Genomic DNA, 18737 nt, shown 5'->3' with positions numbered 1-18737 from the left:
ATGAGGGCATGATACCACCTAGGCTTTTATTGTAAAGGATGATCTAGATACTATGGATTCCAGTATGTTCTCCTCTCCACAAGAGGTGTATAATATTGTTGATATGTGTTTATTTCCAATAAGCAATTTCCCAGTCAATGGATGGTCAAGGCATTGTTGTCATTTATGATTGCTAAGCCCAGGAGGAAGAGAGGAAAGGCAGGAAGGAAGGAAAGTAGGAAGAAAAGAAGGGATGTAGGAAGGGAAGTGTGTGGAGAGTGGCTACAGTGTTTGGACAGGTTCAAGCCTATAGTTGTAAGCTTAACCTTATGGTCCAAACCTGTGGTCCCACATGGCTAAGTGATATAGGCTGTGGGAGGTGCAACAAGTAAACAAAGCTTGATCAGCTGCATGTAATTGAGTAGATTTGAAACCCGAGAGAATGTTGTAAACATCTTGACCACACCCTTACTTTGCCTCATGGAATCTGGCTATAAAATAAAGACTCAGCTTGCAGGCCATGGCACTGTCTCTCTAATCAGAGGATAGCATCCTACCTAGCCCCAGCTTTATTCTCTTGTCTGTCTTTTTTAAAAAATATATTTTATTGATTTTTTACAGAGAGGAAGGGAGAGGGATAGAGAGTTAGAAACATCAAGGAGAAAGAAAAATCGATCAGCTGCCTCCTGCACACCTCCTAAGGGGATGTGCCCGCAACCTTTTCTAATTCTTCACCACCCCCATTCAGGTTCACCCATGGCCATGCTGGCGCAGCACAGAAGGGGAAAGAAATGAAAAGGAAAATAAAGGTATAAAGTAGTGCGGAAGGCCCTGAACTAGGACCAGGACACTGAATTCTATTTTCATCTCTTAGGCACATGATCAAATCCTTCACTCAATGTTCCTGAGGTCCCCTCTAGATATCAAATTATGTAATTCTACATAATCATCAAATTCATGAAAATTGATTCTTTATGAGCTCTTCCCTTCATGCCCAGTAAATATTTCCATTCTTAATTCAAAAGCTCTGAATCATGGGTTTCAATAGTCAAATAGGCTCTGAGAGTATCTGGGCAACTCTCTCAATACACAGATGGGGGAACTTCTTTTAAAAATCTTCTAAAATTGTCCAGAGGACTCACAGGAAAGGTGATCGTAAGTTAGCTCCTAAAAATAACAAAAGAAAAGAGCAGTTAAAAGAGCATGGCATGTACAGTGGGGCGTTTAGTAGTCATTTTTTAAGTATCTTTCTTTAAATCTTATAGGTGCTGATGAGTAATTCGGGCTATGTGTGTTTAACCATTTGTCTGTTTCGATTGGAGATAAAGAATGCATCACTCACGTGTGTTTGTCCTTGTTTTGCTGAAAACCTGGGTTGACAGTGATAAACCATTAGAGTTATTTATTTTTTCCTCAATGCAGCACCATGCTGATAGGACACTTGACAGCTTAAAATATTAAATACAAACTTTTCAGCAGAGACAGATTTTGTTTTGTTTTATCTTTTAGGAGAAGTATTGCTATTTGAACAATATTGGATTTTCACACTAGGATTTTGCCATTATATTTCAAAATTTCAATCTTCTAGTATAACAAAGTTTTGCTTTCCTATTATACCAGAGAGAGTCCTAAAATGGTCCACTGATGCTAGAATTACCTGGACGCCTGCCACGCTCTCCTGATGCCTTGCTCCAGCGGGCCTGTTTCTGCTGAACCCCTGTCACTCTGGAGCCATCAGGGCGACTTAGGAAATGACTTTACCTCCAGGGATTGCCCTACTTGAGGACTGATACACAGAAAACCAGGGAACTCTATTCTCCTTGGACAAAAATGCTAGCTGATCCACTTGAATCATTTCTCAGTTCTCCACCCTGAGAATTCCCTGCTGTTCTCTAACAATCTCTGCTGCTGGCATAAGCAAAGTAAATACAAGTTTTGGGAAGAAAGGGTGGAGGGATGGGGAGGCTGGCGCTGGGATTTGGGGTGAAAATGGGGCAGTGTTGCCGAGTGCCGGATGAATGCTTGCAAACTGTTCCTCTCCAGAAAACTGCTTATTCCTTCAGTCCAAAGCTGCCACTTACAGTGAATGCTAAAAATGTGAATTCCCGCCCCAGTCCCAGCCCTCAACCAAACCAGAAAGCTGAATTTTAACTAGATGCAATGCCTCTTTGGAGCACCATTTTTAATGTACAGTGTACTTGTTTCTTCTTATTTTAAAAAATTGCAAACTTATAGGAAATTTGCAAGTGCAGTAACAAGAACTGTTTTCTTCTAGAACACTGGGATTAAGCTGCAGATCTGGTGTCCTCAGCCCCCAGATACAGTGGGGCCTTGACTTAAGGAGCTCGTTAACTCAAATTACTCTGTCAGCTCAATGCAAAAAGTCAGCCGAGAGATAGCTGGTATCTCAAAAAACTTGTTAGTCAGGATACTCCTAAGTCAAGGCCCCACTGTACTTCACTGTGTATTTTCCACAAACATGGCCAGTCCTCTCACATGAGCAAGATCAGAAAATAAGCATTGATACATAGCATCATCTAAATTGTCAGACCCCATTGGTTTCACCCCTTTTCCCAATAATGTCCTTTATAACTAACAGTTCCAGTTCAAAATCACATATTTCATTTGTTGTCCTGTCTCTACTCTCCTCCAGTTTGAAAGAGTTCCTTGGCCTTTGTTTGACTTCAATGACCTTGATACTCTTGAAGATCATAGGCCAATTATATTGAAAATGTTTTCAATTTGGGTCTGTCTGATGATTTTTCATGACTAAATTTAGGTTATGAAACTTTACAGAACTGATTTGTGTTCTTCTCATGGCATGCGGTGAGGTACCCGTCACTTCAGTTCACATTACTGGCCATGTTCCCTTAACATGTGTGTGAAAGGCTCCTCTCTGTCCAGATGCTCTTTGCACCATTTATAGTTTATGTATCTCTTGCAGGAGGTAAGTTAAACTATGTAAATATCCCATTCTGCATTGATCTTTCCATTTATTTATCTACTTATTTATATCATCATGACTCATAGTTTTCTATTCTGCTCAGTGGATTATCAGTTATAGGATTTTCTCAGTGTGGTTGGTTTGTGTCCTTTTGATATGCCATTATCAGTTTTTGAGCACCTCCTTGCTTTTTGGCTAACTAGATGCCCAAGTTCACTTTATATCTTTCCTGCCCCAACGTCAATCATTTCTTCAGGAAATTTTGATTCTATTTAGTGGAGAACAGTACTGACAAACTAGATCTGGGTGCTAAGTGTGTGGAACACAATTTGAGAAACATTTTCTAAAATAGAATGACCAGCCCTAACCAGTTTGGCTCAGTGGATAGAGCATCGGCCTGCAGACTGAAAGGTCCCAGGTTTGATTCCAGTCAAGGGCATGTACCTTGGTTGTGCAGTAGGGGGTGTGCAGGTGGCAGCTGATCGATGTTTCTCTCTCATGGATGTTTCTAACTGTCTGTCCCTCTCCCTTCCTCTCTGTAAAAAATCAATAAAATATATTTTAAAAAAATAAAAATAAAATAAAAAATGAAATAGAATGACCAGATTATTTTGATGATTTTATCTGAAGACCCAGCTGGCAAGATCCAACCTTCTTTTTTTTTTCTGTTTTTTTTTTTTTTTTAGTTTCAGAGAGAGGAAGTAAGAAGGAGATAGAAACATCAATGATGAGAGAGAATCATCCATTGGCTGCCTCCTGCACATCAGCTACTGGGGATTGAGCCCACAGCCTGGGCATGTGCCCTGACCAGGAATTGAACTGTGACCTCCTGGTTCATAGGTCAACATTCAACCTCTGAGCCACACTGGCTGGGCAAGATCCAGGCTTCTTGATGAAGTCCTCTAATTGCCAGAATGGTCTTCCTGCAGACCTTCCATTGCAACTGTAGCCAAGAAAATCAATTGTTTATTTTGGTTAAATTTTCCAGAGTATAGTCCAGCATGGTTACAGCTAGTGGCTAATTACTAACAAGCATTTCAAAAAGTAGGAGATAATTGGAGGTCATGATACTAAAAAAACAAAAAACAAACAAAAATTGTTGATCAACTGCCTAAGCCAGTATTGATCAGACTGCACATTAGAACCATCTGAGGAGCAAAAATGCCTATTTCATTGGTCCCACCTCCAGACTAGTGAAGTCCAATCTCTGACTGCAGAACCCAGACAACAGTATTTTCTTAAGGACCTTGGGTGAACCTAATGTGGAGTGAAGGTTGAGGATCACAGGTTAAAGCAATCCTGTTTCCTGAGAATCTGGTCCAGCATCACAGGTTCTCTCAACCTGAAAATAACTTTCCTGCTTGTATTGGTTAGGCTCTTTACAGGGCAACATTAACACTTCTAGGCACCTAAGGGGCCATTTAGGTAACGTTTATTATGCCCCTATTCTGTGCCAGACATTATTCTAAGCACAACACATTTATTAACTCATTTAATTTTTATAACAATGCTATTGAGCATGCACTCTAATATCCCCACTTTACAGATGAGGAAACTGAGGCATAGAGAAGTGGAGAACTTGCCCAAAGTCACATGGCTAGGAATTCTGAGAGTCAGATCTAAAAATAAGGTAGTGTGATACCTGACCACAGGCCAGGCATTCTCAAACTTCGGGTTTTAAACCCAAAATAATTTGGTTTCTCAAACTTTGGATTTTTGATTTCTGAATCGCCTGGAGTGTTTAGAAAGAACCCTGAGGCACACATTCATCAAAGGAGGGTAGAGACTGGGCCTTTAAATTTGTACCACAGTCCCAGGGCTTTCCCACAGAGCAGGGAATCTGCAGGAGGAAAGGACTATTAGGCTGGCTAGAAAAAGGCATGAGACCCAAGAGTTGTGGGCACACAGGAAATAGAGTTTTGCCCACGTGTCAGAGAAATAGTAGTTCAATGTAGATATGGGAGAGGCTATGTTAGTAAGGACTATGAGAAACAAGCAGACATGTTTTGACTTTGTTTACAGGGTGCCAGGCAGACATATGGCGTTTTCACCATCAAAGTGACACAGCACTCCTTGTATGACCTGAATATGAAGCACAAAGTGATGCTCTGTATGTTAAAATCACAAAACATGGCCCTGGCAGCAAATTTTACCGGGACATTTTCTACTTAACAAGTCCTGGCAAGAATGCACTTCATAAAATGGAGCTGCAAGGTCAGAAGATACACATCACCACTGCTACTGGTCAAAGCTTGCTGAACTCCCAATATAGAGGCTAGAACATACACTTTGGGATATCAAGAAAGAGGAGCCACCCAAAATAAATGAGAAAAGATCAGCTTTTAAAAAATATTTTTTATTTAATTTTAGAGAAAGAGGAAGGGAGAGAGAGAGAGAGTGATACATCAATGAGAGAGGAAATCATCAAGGGGATGCCTCCTGCATGGTCCCCACTGGGATTGAGCCTGCAACCTGGGCATGTGCCCTGATCAGGAATCGAGCCACACCAGCTGGGTGAGAAATAATTAGCTTTAATTAATTATCCAGATTACAATCAGATAATTTGAAGAAAAGCCTTCTTTTAAAGCATGTGGAAGACTGACCAAGTAAAAAAAAAATAGAATATTATTTTATTCTGATAGGGACGAGCACCAAAATCTATTTGGTGTTTAGGATTTCTAAAAGTGTTAATTCAGCCCTGCTGTCAAATTTTGCTTGTTTACCAAATTAACCAATTAGCAAAGGATTAATATACACCTTGAATTATGTAGGTGTATATTACTCAGTTCTTGTAAATATTAAAATGTACCCAAGATAATGGTAATTTTTACACTGATGGCAAGGTTTGCTGCAATTATAGACAATCATTTTGCTAAATCTACTCATTAGTTATTCTGCTGGGTAAATGGTTTCTCTGGATTAACCATTGTAACCACCATCTGTTCCTATGCATAGACTCAGAGACCTGAAGGGTAGCGATCAGGAAGAATTTTAGTAAGCCCTGTGTGCTCATCTCCAAGGGCAAACATGGACTAGACTCCTTCACCTTTGAGCATGGGTTTGGTTAGCCAATGCTTTTCCAACGATTTTCATTATCGTGCTCTCTAAAAAAGCTATTTTAGGCATTATGTCCTAATTCTCTCCACCTATCATGAAATTTTAATACCATAAATATTATATACTAGAGGCCCAGAGCACAAAAATTTGTGCACTTGGGGGGCGGGGGGGGAGAGGGAGTTCCCTCAGCCCAGCCTGTGCCCTCCCAGAGTCTGGAACCCCTCGGGAGATAACAACCTGCTGACTTAGGCCTGCTCCCGGGTGGCAGAGGGCAGGCCCAATCCCTAGGTGCAGCCCCTGGTCGGGCTCAGAGCAAGGCCAATTGGGGAGTTGGGGTGACGCCCCTGTCATGCACAGAGCAGGGCAGATTGGGAGGTTGCGATGCCACCCTCAGTCATGCTCAGGGTAGGGCCGATTGGGGGGTTGGAGCACCCACCCCTGTCACACTCAAGGCAGGGTCGATGGGGAGGTTGCGGCACCACCCCCTGTCACGCACAGAGTAGGGCCCATCAGGGGGTTGGGGCGCTGCCCCCTGTCACGCACAGAGCAGGGCCCATCAGGGGGTTGGGGCTCCGTACCATGTCACGCACAGAGCAGGGCCAATCAGGGGGTTGGGGCGCTGCCACCTGTCACGCACAGAGCAGGGCCCATCAGGGGGTTGGAGCGCTGCCCCCTGTCACCCACAGAGCAGGGCTGATCAGGGGATTGGGGCACCACCACTGTCACACTCAGGGCAGGGCCAATGGGGGGGTTATGGCTCTACCCCATCACACACAGAGCAGGCCCATGGGATGGGGGTTGGGGCGCTGCCCTCTATCACCCACAGAGCTGGGCGGGTCAGGGGGTTGGGATGCTGCCACTCTCACACTCAGGGCAGGGCTGATGGGGAGGTTATGGCTCTACCCCATCACACACAGAGCAGGGCCGATCAGGGGGTTGGGGTGCCGCACCCTGTCACACACAGAGCCACAGGGCGATCAGGGGGTTGGGGAGCTCCCCACTATCAGGCACAGAGCAGGGCTGATCAGGGGGTTGGGGCACCTTCCCCTGTCAGGAACAGAGCAGGATGGATAGGGATGTTGTGGCCCCGCCCCCTGTCACACACAAAGCCGCTGGGCTATCAGGGGGTTTGGCCGCTGCTCCCTGTCACACTGATCCCGGTGCTGGGAGGCCTCTCGGCTCTGCTGATCCCGGTGCTGGGAGGCATATTACCCTTTTACTATACAGGATAGAGGCCTGGTGCATGGGTGGGGCCAGCTGGTTTGCCCTGAAGGGTGTCCTGGATCAGGGTGGGGATCCCCACTGGGGTGCCTGGCCAGCCTGGGTAAGAGGATGATGGCTGTTTGCAGCTGGTCACACACCCTTCAGGGTGGGGGTCCCCACTGGGGTGCCTGGCCAGCCTGGGTGAGGGGCTGAGGGCTGTTTTCAGGCTGGCGGGTAACTGAAGCTCCCAACCGCTCCTTTTTTTCTTTATTCTGGGCCAGCTTTAGCTTTGAGGCTTGGCTCCAGCTGTTAGGCCTCGGCTGCTGAAAGCAGGCTTCTGGCCTTTATTTACCTTCCATATTTGAAACAATGTTGCGATCCTGCTGGCTGAAGCCTGGCGGACTAAATTAGGTTTCTGGGGTTTTGTTTAGCTTCTATATTTGTAACATAGTTGCTTAGATTTGCAGCTCAGAGGCCGGCAAGGCAGGCGGGGAACGTTGGAGTCCTCCATCACTGAAGCAAGCAAGCCTCATGTTCGCTTTAAGCTGCCTGGCTGCCGGCCGCCATCTTGGCTGGCAGTTAATTTGCATATTGCCCTGATTAGCCAATGGGAAGAGTAGCGGTCGTACGCTAATTACCATGTTTCTCTTTTATTAGATAGGATAGTGGCCTTTCGGAGGGTTTATGTTTTGTTCTGTCCTGCCAAGAACAACTGTTAGCCCCATATTGGTGGGCATGTGCTAGACCAGTGGTCAGCAAACTGTGGCTCGCGAGCCTCATGCGGCTCTTTGGCCCCTTGAGTGTGGCCACGAAGTTTCAATCGCACTGTACATGCGCACCCGCACGTGGTATTTTGTGTAAGAGCCACACTCAAGGGGCAGCAGTTAGCCAACCACTGGGCTAGACCAATGGAAAGTGATTGCAGGAGGATGGAGGGTTGGAGGAAAATCACTCAGGGCATTTATTCTTGTACCTTGCTGCCAGGGTACAAGTAATAACTGTGCTCCACCATCCAAGGCCCCATCACTTGTAGGTGGCTCTCCCCATCTCTAGCTATTGCTTGGTTCCAGTTAAGCACTCATTTCCTCTCAAGCCCAGGAGTAACAATGACTCCCCTCCACTGCTGGCCCTGGGGAGCTCCACTGTCCTTTATTACATGTCTCAGTTCCTCATGCAGCTTTTAAAATATCCCTTCAAAACTCCTCACACCCTCTGCCTCCTGCTGGGACTATGGCTGGTCTCTTTCCAGATGGAATTCCTGTCACCTTCTCTAACCCAGCCTCCAACTCACAGTGTCATTTCAATCACATCCTATCTTTATTTTTTTTTTAATATATATTTTATTGATTTTTTACAGAGAGGAAGGGAGAGAGATAGAGAGTTAGAAACATCGATGAGAGAGAAACATTGATCAGCTGCCTCCTGCACATCTCCTACTGGGGATATGCCCGCAACCCAGGTACATGCCCTTGACCGGAATCGAACCTGGGACCCCTCAGTCCGCAGGCCGACGCTCTATCCACTGAGCCAAACCGGTTTCGGCCACATCCTATCTTTAATCTTTTCTTTTTCCTCGTTGTAATCTTGCTCTTCCTTTATTCCTTTCTTAGCAACAGTGTTTACTCTTTAAAATGTACCTTGGTGCTGAGAGTTTGATTTTCTTCATGTCTCTTATTTCTTCCCTTCCTGTTGCATTTTCATTAGCTTTGCATGGATTTGCATTTGGATATTAAGCCATGGGATCTTGGGCCCTGAATGCCAAAGTTTCTCTTAGTTTTACTAACACCCACTTACCCTGACAGACAGGCTCTTGAATATTGTCTCCCCACAGGTTAGTGTTGTTCACTGGCAAGAGGGAATGTTGTCTCTACCAAGTATTATGGCTGCATAGCAAATACTCTAATATGTATTTACTTAAAATAATGATAGCTTTTATTTCTTCAAGCTGGGTAGGATCAGGCAGGATAGCTGTTTCTACTCCAATCAGCATCAGCTAGAGTAGCTTAGAAATTGGGAGGTGGAATCATCTAGATCAGTGGTTCTCAACCTTCCTAATGCCGCGACCTTTTAATACAGTTCCTCATGTTGTGGTGACCCCCAACCATAAAATTATTTTTGTTTCTACTTCATAACTGTAATTTTGTTACTGTTATGAATCGTAATGTAAGTATCTGATATGCAGGATGTATTTTCATTGTTACAAATTGAACATAATTAAAGCATAGTGATTAATCACAAAAACAATATGTAATGATATATGTGTTTTCCGATGGCCTTAGGCGACCCCTGTGAAAGGGTCGTTCGACCCCCAAAGGGGTCGCGACCCACAGGTTTTTACTCACCTGTCTGAGTCTAAGGCTGAGAAGACAAACAATTGAAAACTGGAATAACCAGGGCTCCTCATGCATCTCTCTAGCTAGATGTGGTCTCTCCATGTGGCCTACCTGCATGAGGGGCTTGGGGAAGTCTGAAGTCTGACTTCTTACACGTTGACTCAGAACTCCCAAGGTGCATATCTTAGGAGCAAGAGCAACAGCCAGTTACAACCCACCTCACTTTCCGTGGTCTAGACTGGATAGTCATGCAGTGTCATTTTGACCATATTCTATCAGTTGAAAGAATTAACAAGGTCTCCCAGATTTAAGGGGAGAACATATAAATTGCATCTCTTGATGAAGAGTGTAAATGTCACATTATTTTTAAAATATGTGAAATGGGATATGTATTGTAGCCATTTTTTGAAAACACAGTCTGTTCTAGTATCCACTTTACGTGTGTGTGTGTGTGTGTGTGTGTGTGTGTTGTTAAAATCTTATGGAATGAGTTTCTGAAGAAAATACTGGAGAATGCTAAATGAAAAGCAAATAGAGACAAGAAGATGTGAGTATGGAAGTCTGTGAATCTATTTTATATAATCATGGGGTTTAGGACTCAGGATTAGGGAGATGAACAGTAGGTATAGTTGGGGGGAACAAAACTCTGGATTCCTCTCTATGCTGATTGATAAAAGCAAGTCTCTAACTCTGTCAAATTAATGTTTAATCTACGTGATCATGAGGTCTCTTCCAAAGCCCCTGGTTCTGTGAAAGGTTGAAATACAGTTATGCCATCTTATACTCACTATTTGTTTCCTGTTTAAAATCACTCTCTTTCAATATTTGCTGACCAAATTTTGTTGCTTTTGCTCAGCAGTCATACTCTGCTGTCTATGCAGCTCCACTAAATCAAGTTCTTGATGGCACCAAGCATTATTTCAAGAGTTATTCTTCTTTTGTGCATGGAAATTTCATTTTGAATGTGTGCCATCAGAGGCATAATAGGAAATGGGTATTTTACTGTAGCCAAGTCAAATTGGCACTGTTCTATTTCTCTAAGAGACAGTTTTGATGGTAGAAAAGGACATAGTGCAACCAGGGAAATGACCCGCAGGCCTGCTGCCTGCTGCTATGAAAGCCAATACTCATGAGACAGATATGATGAATAAAGAAAGAGGTTTATTCAGGTGCTAGCAACCTGAGACGATGGCAGACTCCTGTCCTTAAAAATCATCTTATCATCTCAGATACCTCAGCCAGACTATATAAGGGAATCGTGGGAAAGGGGGAATGTGGAATTTCTGGTGATATGTAGTTTTTGCCCAGGCTCATTATCAGATATCATCCATTCTGATGTTATCTTTCAACCAGATATTGGTAATATTAAGTCATAGTTACAATATAAGCACTAAATTCAAAGGATGAGAGATATTGAAGAAGTGGGATATAAACTAAAAAGCAATCCCAGAATTGTCTACAAAATTCTCTTTGGAAAGTATTTTCACGTGCAATGATATGCTCAATAGGCACAACAGAGCTCAACATGGCTGAGGCTTTAAGTGATGAGCATAATAAATGACATTGCCCAAACCAGTCTATTGATATTTTTAAATTAGTAATATTTAAAATTTTCACACAGCAAGTATGGAAACCGCAAGCAATCCACCATGAAGTTTGTGTAGAGCAAAACTCTCAGATTTAAGGACTGAAAGCCAAATCAAACTGGTTAAGCAAAACTCTAAAAAGTCCAGGCAATGCTACATCAGAGAAACAAATAATAGCGTTAGGACTGGCTCTTCCTCCTCATCTCTGGGCTCTCCCTTCCTCTGTGTTTGGCTCCAGATTAGACTCTTTTCTTACTGGGTCAAAGGTTGCCACCAGCTGTCCTCTCATCAACCCAGTAAAATAATGTGCTTTTTTTCTCAACAGTTCTAACAAAAGATCTGGAATTGAGTTTCATTGCCCCTGTCTGGCCAGTCTTGGGTAAAATGTCTACCCCTGAGCCAATCCCTGCTCTAGGGACATGCAATGCTCTGACTAGATCTAGTCACATGAAAACTCTGGGATTAAAAGGGTTGGGGAGAGAGCCGGTCAACTATGCTTAAAACTCATGGACCAAGAGTTGGGGTGGAATGGCTTGCTAGGAAAAAAACAGAACTGTCAATGGGAAGAATGGTCAGTGAACATTTCTACTATAGCTCATTATCAGTAAATACTACTGATTAATGAATTATTGTGCCCTTGCTTTCTAACTTAGAGAGATAATGACAGTTACGAGGATGCAATGTTATGGCTAATAATATACATTGTTACTAATTCCCCCCTTTCTATTGTTACTTCATTATGACAGATCAAAAGGAATTTTCAAGGAACCATTGATACTATTCAAAAGTCCCACCTTGAGCACTGCAGGTGTGGAGAGAAGCTATAAATAAGGTCTACTCCACCAGAGATAAATACCAAAGATGGGAAAGAAGCAGGGGCAAGTGAAAGTGAATAGGAAGGGATATAAAATGAAAATTGTTGCAGAACAAAAGAGTTCGTTGACCCGGCACTAGCAGAACCAAACACTAGACACCAAGAATTGCAGTGGAGAACTATTGGTTATTTTATTATGAATGATGCCATCCAGGAGAACAGGAAGGTATAATTATATAGGACAAAATCACAAGACACCATGGATTAGGGTTTCTGGGCCAGGCTGGGAGCTGATTGGTCAAAGGTAAGGTAAGGGTAACGAACAACTTCTTCAGGTCATGAGGGCAGCTCTGAAGTCCTTTCTGGTTCCTCTGTCTGGTTTCATGGGAAAGTAGCAGAGGGTTGTTCCAACTTAGGGCTCAGGAGCTGAAACATAACTTAGGTCAAGATGTTGTCTTTAGCCTGCCAGAGGTGAGGCTACTGACTTCTAGTGCCTCTGGGGTTGTTTATTATGAGGGGGACAGAGAGGAGGCTAGGTCTTTAAGAGTATATATACATACACGTATATAGACTTGGAGCTAGAATTGAATCAGTCATAAGGACTCCCCTTTTCAAAATCAATGTGCTGGGAGAATCGATAAAACATCAGAGGAGGAATTAAAGGCATAAAAAAGAAAGGCATGTTGTGATTGTCACTGGTGACTGGAATGTGCCCATAGGAAACAGACTTGCGGAAAGAGATCCTGTAACTAATAAGAATGAGACTTAGAGAAAGTCAATAGTGCTGCTAGTCTAAGAGAGCGAGCATCGGGAGGCAGTGCGGAATTAGACTTGTAAAATTTGCGTGTTCACTTTTAAAAATGTCATTGACATTTCCAGGTTGTTTGAGGGTGGGTCAAAGAACATCAAAAGTTGTGTTTATGGGTGGCTTCCTTTTAAATGGCAGCCCCAGGCAAAGGCGAAATTTGAGCTTCTGTTTACACTGGAAAATCCTTTGTCTTTGGGAGCCTGGTGTGTATATATTAGCAGCCACAGGGAATTGCTTCCCTCTTGGTGTTCAGCTGCTGCCTATTTCCTTATCTACCACTCTTTAAATTAGGGCAAGTTGGACCTCATCATCTGCTTAGCTTTCTAATCTTACTTTACCAGCTCCATGTTTCGATAACTAGTATCCTTCAGTGTTGTTTGGCCAGGTTAAGGTTTCCTCAGGATGAATTTTATTATATGTTTTTTGTTTTTTTTATTATAAGTTATTTATCCTCACCCGAGAACATGTTCTTCATTGATTCTAGAGCAGTGGTTCTCAACCTTCTGGCCCTTTAAATACAGTTCCTCATGTTGTGACCCAACCATAAAATTATTTTCGTTGCTACTTCATAACTGTAATGTTTCTACTGTTATGAATCGTAATGTAAATATCTGATATGCAGGATGGTCTTAGGTGACCCCTGTGAAAGGGTTGTTCAACCGCCAAAGGGGTCGCGACCCACAGGTTGAGAACCACTGTTCTAGAGCGAGAGAGGAAGGGAGAAGAAGAAAGGGGGTGGGGGGGAGGGAGAGAGAGAGAAGGAGAAACATCAATGTGAGAAAGAAACATCTTGGTTGCCTCCTGCACATGCCCCGACTGGGAAGCAAACCAACAACCTGAGTATGTGCCCCAACTGGGAATAGAATCCACAGCCCTTCAGTGCACAGGATGATGCTCCAACCAACTGAGCCACATTGGTCAGGGCACGATGCATTTTAGAAAAAGCGGTCTTAAAAACATTGTGAAAAGCAAGTTATGAGTTTAAGATCTGATTTGATCTTAGGAGGCTGAACCCTGAAGTTTTACTTTTCAGTTTATATATTGATACTGTATACAGTGCTAGATATCCAAGTACAAAGTTTCGTAAGGACAGTTTCGAAGTAGCCTAGCTCATTGACAACAGAAGTTAGTCATCTGTGAAACACGATTAAGCATTGTGTCTCTTAAGTACCAAAAGCTGCCTTCAGGGGAGGGTACTGGTGTGCAAAGAGGATGCTTTTTGGGACAGGGATTGCAAACAAAGTTCTGAAACAAAAGATTGTGATGATGTCACAATAAATGTATGCCTGAGGATTTAATTAGATTCTAATTCAAACAGAATTCTTCCTAAAATTTAATTATTTGACTTGAGTACTTTATACAATAATTTGGGAAAGTTTTCCTGGTCTAAAGCCAGTAGGAGGGGCACCGTGCAGTGCATCATGGCAGAAAGGGCACAGGCGACAGTAGCAGCCAGATCCAGGTTTGAATCCCAGTCCGGCCACTTCCTGGTCTGTAGACGTCCTTAAGTCCCTCTCAGCCTCAGTTTTATCCTCTGTAAAATAGAACTAGTGATTCTTACTTTCCAGGTTTGGGCAAGCATTAGAAGTAAAATATCTATAATAATAAAAGTGTAATATATTAATTAGACCGGGCAGCCGAACAACCTTCCGGACATCATTCTGGACGTACTTCTGGATGAAGTCACTGCAGCAGGGGCAGGGGCAGAGCGGTTAAGGGTGATCAGGCAGGCAGGCAAGCAGTTAGGGACAATCAGGCAGGCAGGTGGGTGGTCAGGGGCAATGAGGCAGGCAGGCAGGCGAGAAGTTAGGAACCAGTGGCCCTGAATTGTGAGAGGGTGCAGGCCGGGCTGAGGGACACCCCCCGCTCCCGTGCACGAATTTCATGCACCGGGCTTCTAGTATATAAGAACAAGCCTAAAGTCTGACATGTACATATATACTAGGCACTCAAAAATTATAGGCATTATTGTGATTATTTTTATTTCATTATTATTATTATTATTATTTAATTATTATTATTATTACTTCTTCTAGGTGATAAATATCTGTTTTTCCCCTGCATAGGAAGAAAATCCCCAAAACACAATACCTTTTTAGATAGCCTGAGTGCAGAATTGAAAAGCAAGTTGGTCTACCTAAGTCACATCCAGGCCAAGGAAGTTTTGCCAGTATAACAGAAAAACTATGGATAAATTATGTTTTCCCTGACATGGGTATTCTTTCCCTAAAGAGATTTATAATTTTGTTTTCCTCTGAGTAGAAAGACCCCAGGCCATCTATCTGTTGCTAAACCTTCAGTAAGTCTGCCATTATTTCTTCAACAGGTTCCAGCAAAAAGAATCATAAACCCTTATGAGCTAACAGTGAAGTTTCAGCCAAGAAAAAAATAAAAAGCCCAGCTTCCTGAAAATTACAACATATATAAGTTTGGAATGCACTTGTTTGTTTGTGTCTTTTCTAGTTTATAGAACACTCTTTGCTCTTTATGTTGAAAAACTGTCAATTATTACTGGCAGTTGGCCACTTTTTCATTGCCAAGGTAACAGACTTTTACTATGAAACTTCAACTATGGTCAAAGCAGACAGTGTGTGATAAAAAATATACTGAGCACAAATGCAGTCATAAAGTCTCACATACATTTACCTCTAAAAGTGGAAGGGCTTATAGTATTTTAGAGAAATGGCATTTTTAATACCCGGCACTCAGTAAATATTTTAGGCGGCCAAATAAATGAACAAATGAATAAGTGAACAAACAAAGAGAATTTGCCATGACTGCAAGTCATTTCTCTTGAATGAAGTGTACTGCTTGCTTTCCTGGGGGTGTAAGGGGGGAGGGAATGTTCAATTAAGATAAATCATTGTTGAAAGAGTCCTGTAGGGACTAAGAGAGCAGTGAACGTGTAATAAAGCATTGCTCCTGAAAGCAGAATGTGGTAGTTACAGTTACAAGAAGCCTATTAATCCCCTTCCTTTCCTAGGATTGCCTGCCTTGTGTACAATTTAGGTTTTGAAACCTTTCTTTTCTTGGGCAGAGAATAGCCCCCAGAATGTTAGAGCTGTGGTTATCTGACAACAGCTAAATCTACCCCCAGAGTCACTTCTGTTTTCCTTATGAACACAGATCTTTGGGAGGTGAAGATCATTTCTGGCCGATGCTAACCAGTGATGGCTTTGTTAGGGTGCTGCCAAGGAAGTGGGACATCATTTTAGGATAGTCAGACTGAGTCTACATTCTCACTTGCTCAGTGGGAATTTGGGTACATCACTTACTTGGAAGCCTCAATTGCCTTATCTAAAAAGGTAGAGCAAAGATGTCGAGTGAGGATTGACACAGCTCGTATAGAGAAAGCACTTAGCACAGTACCTAGTACTATTATTACCAGGATCTCTTTCTACTCACAACACTTCTGTCACCAAATGTGTGGGTTTTTTCCTCACACCAGCAATTCTCCAACTCCAGCTTCAACAACTGAGTGTCCTATAATTTAATTCTGACGCCAACTACCCAGAGTTGGGTACAACAAAGGGTCAATCTTCAGCCCCTTTGTTCTACTTAGAGTTAGTGTCAAACCCCACAGGTTACGGGCTGGGTCCCACAGGACTACTTCCACTTCAGATGCCAGCTGTAAGTCCAGGCCACCCATACTTTTGACTGACTGTCTGTACAGTAAAGGGGTCCTCATACCCCCCTCCTGGAGTTTTATAATTTTCTAGAACAGCTCACAGAACTCAGGGAAAACAGTTTACCTACTATTAACCGTTTATTATAAAGAATATTATAAAGGATGCAAATGACCAGCCAATAAAGATGTACATAGGGTCCAAAAGGTCTCAAAAGCAGTAGCTTCTATGGAGTTGGAGTAATACTCTCTAGCACAGCGGTTCTCAACCTGTGGGTCATGACCCCTTTGGCGGTAGAACGACCCTTTTACAGGGGTCGCCTAAGACCATCCTGCATATCAGATATTTACATTATGATTCATAACAGTAGCAACATTACAGTTATGAAGTAGCAACGAAAATAATTTTATGGTTGGGTCACAACATGAGGAACTGTATTTAAAGGGCCAGAAGGTTGAGAACCACACAAGAAAGTGTTTACCAACCTAGAAGGTCTTCAAACCCTATTATTTCGGGGGTTTATGAAGATTCCCTTACACAGATGATTAGATTATTGCTCATTAGTGATTAAACTCAATCTCCAGCCCCTTTGTTATCCCCAGAGGTCAGGGCTGGGGCTGAAAGTACCAACCCTCTAATAACATGGTTGAGTCCTCTGGCAACCAGCCTCTATCCTGAAGCTGTCTTGGAGCCCATCAAATGTCGCCCATCAGCATAAACTCAATTATGGTTTTAAAATGCTTATTATGTACAACAAAAGATGCTCCTGTTACTCAGAAAATTGCAGGGGTTTTAAGAGCTCTATGCCAGGGACTGAGGTCACAGACTGAATCTATATTTCTCATTGTATCACAATAGTATGTGCTCAGTATGTGGAAAACCAAAGTGACCAAACCAACCTTTACCATTTTGATGCCAGGGAATCTTCTTACAGCAATTTCAGTTTTCCCTTTGTACCCATGAGAGGACTGGATCAGATCAGGAGGAATGACATTTCACCTCCATGGCTCTTTGAGCTAAGGGTATGGGGTTGGAGGGAGGAGCTTGTCCTCTGCCAGTGACACCCTGAAATGCACAGGGCAGGGTAACATGGGTAGAAGAAGGACAGGTGAAGTAGCAGAAAAAGGAGGTAAGTGGGGAGGGGAGACAGAGAAAGAAGAGTGCTGGAGTGAACGCCTTCAATAGCTTGAGAATGACTCTCTGTAGGCAATATTGGATTTCTGGGGAAAAACAACAACAACATACTGTTCTGAACTTAGAAATTCAAAAATCAGTTTCCACACAATAGGAAGGATTTGATAGACTGGGCTGGATCATGAAGAGCTGCAATCTATGCAGATAAAAGCAGACTGCAAAAAGAAAAAAAAAACATAAATACATGAGAATTGACTCAACCCATGGTGGTCCTTCATTCCTGCTTGAAGGTGGGATAAGTCTAATACTTGTAGTGTCTACTTAGCTCATTGTCCCCACACTCCCCACGCCCTTCCCACACTGTCTCTTGAGGGAGGCTGGCTCTGAGAACTTTTTTTTTTTAATATATATTTTATTGATTTTTTACAGAGAGGAAGGGAGAGGGATAGAGAGTTAGAAACATCGATGAGAGAGAAACATCGATCAGCTGCCTCCTGCACACCTCCTTCTGGGGATGTGCCCTCAACCAAGGTACATGCCCTTGACCGGAATCGAACCTGGGACCCTTCAGTCAGCAGGCCGACTCTCTATCCACTGAGCCAACGCAGTCAGGGCTCTGGGAACTTTCTTGCTGCTTATTGGCCAGAGAACTCAGCTGTTTACCATGTGGGCCTCTCTGTAGGCTGATCTGGGGCCTGCTGACATAGCAGCTGGCTTCCTCCAGAGCAAGGGACCAAGAGAATGAGAGCACATTCAAGACAGAAGTGGCAACCTTTGATATCCTAATCTCAAAGTGACATATCACCTTGACCATAACATATCACATATCATCATCTCTGCCAAATTCTTTTCATTAGAAGCAAGTCCCTAAACCCAGTACCCCCTCAGGGGAAGCAAATTATACCACCTCTTAAAGGGAGGAGTATCTAAAATTTTGTAGGCATATTTTAAAATCAACCTAATTCCATTTTCTAGTTTTCTATCCTAAGACTTTCTTCCATTTTGACTGTGCTTCTGGCCTTATATTCTTTGCCCCTCCCCTCAAATATGAAATCCTCTTTTGACTTAAGCTCATGTTTAAGACCAAAATCCTTTTCAATACCATCTGAAGTCTTGAAATAAGTGAACACATGTCAGAGTCAGGACTCTACTGCCTTGAAGAAAGGGATGTCATTGGTGGACAGGAGGTGGTTGAAGGTTATCTTAATAGTGGATCAAGCTAATCTCTAAGCCACAAGGATAACTTCCCCTCA

The 18737-nt window shown here is 43.0% G+C and overlaps 1 protein-coding gene across 4 annotated transcripts in view; it reads left to right on the top strand.

The window, feature by feature from the left end:
* MACROD2 (mono-ADP ribosylhydrolase 2) overlaps nt 1-18737 on the top strand; it is a 1902899-nt gene that overhangs the window by 1733820 nt on the left and 150342 nt on the right. The window contains exon 12 of one of the 4 annotated variants that reach the window (XM_081097755.1): nt 15051-17697. The exons of the other annotated variants lie outside the window; for them this stretch is intronic. Coding sequence (XP_080953881.1) covers nt 15051-15082 — 32 coding nt within the window. The 3' untranslated portion in view covers nt 15083-17697. Of the gene's footprint in view, nt 1-15050; nt 17698-18737 lie in introns of those variants that run through there. 4 annotated transcript variants of the gene reach the window in all.

This window comes from Myotis nattereri, assembly GCF_964212035.1.
Source record: "Myotis nattereri genome assembly, chromosome: 8".
NCBI classification, from domain to species: domain Eukaryota; kingdom Metazoa; phylum Chordata; class Mammalia; order Chiroptera; family Vespertilionidae; genus Myotis; species Myotis nattereri.
This window is presented reverse-complemented; position numbering and strand designations above follow the sequence as displayed.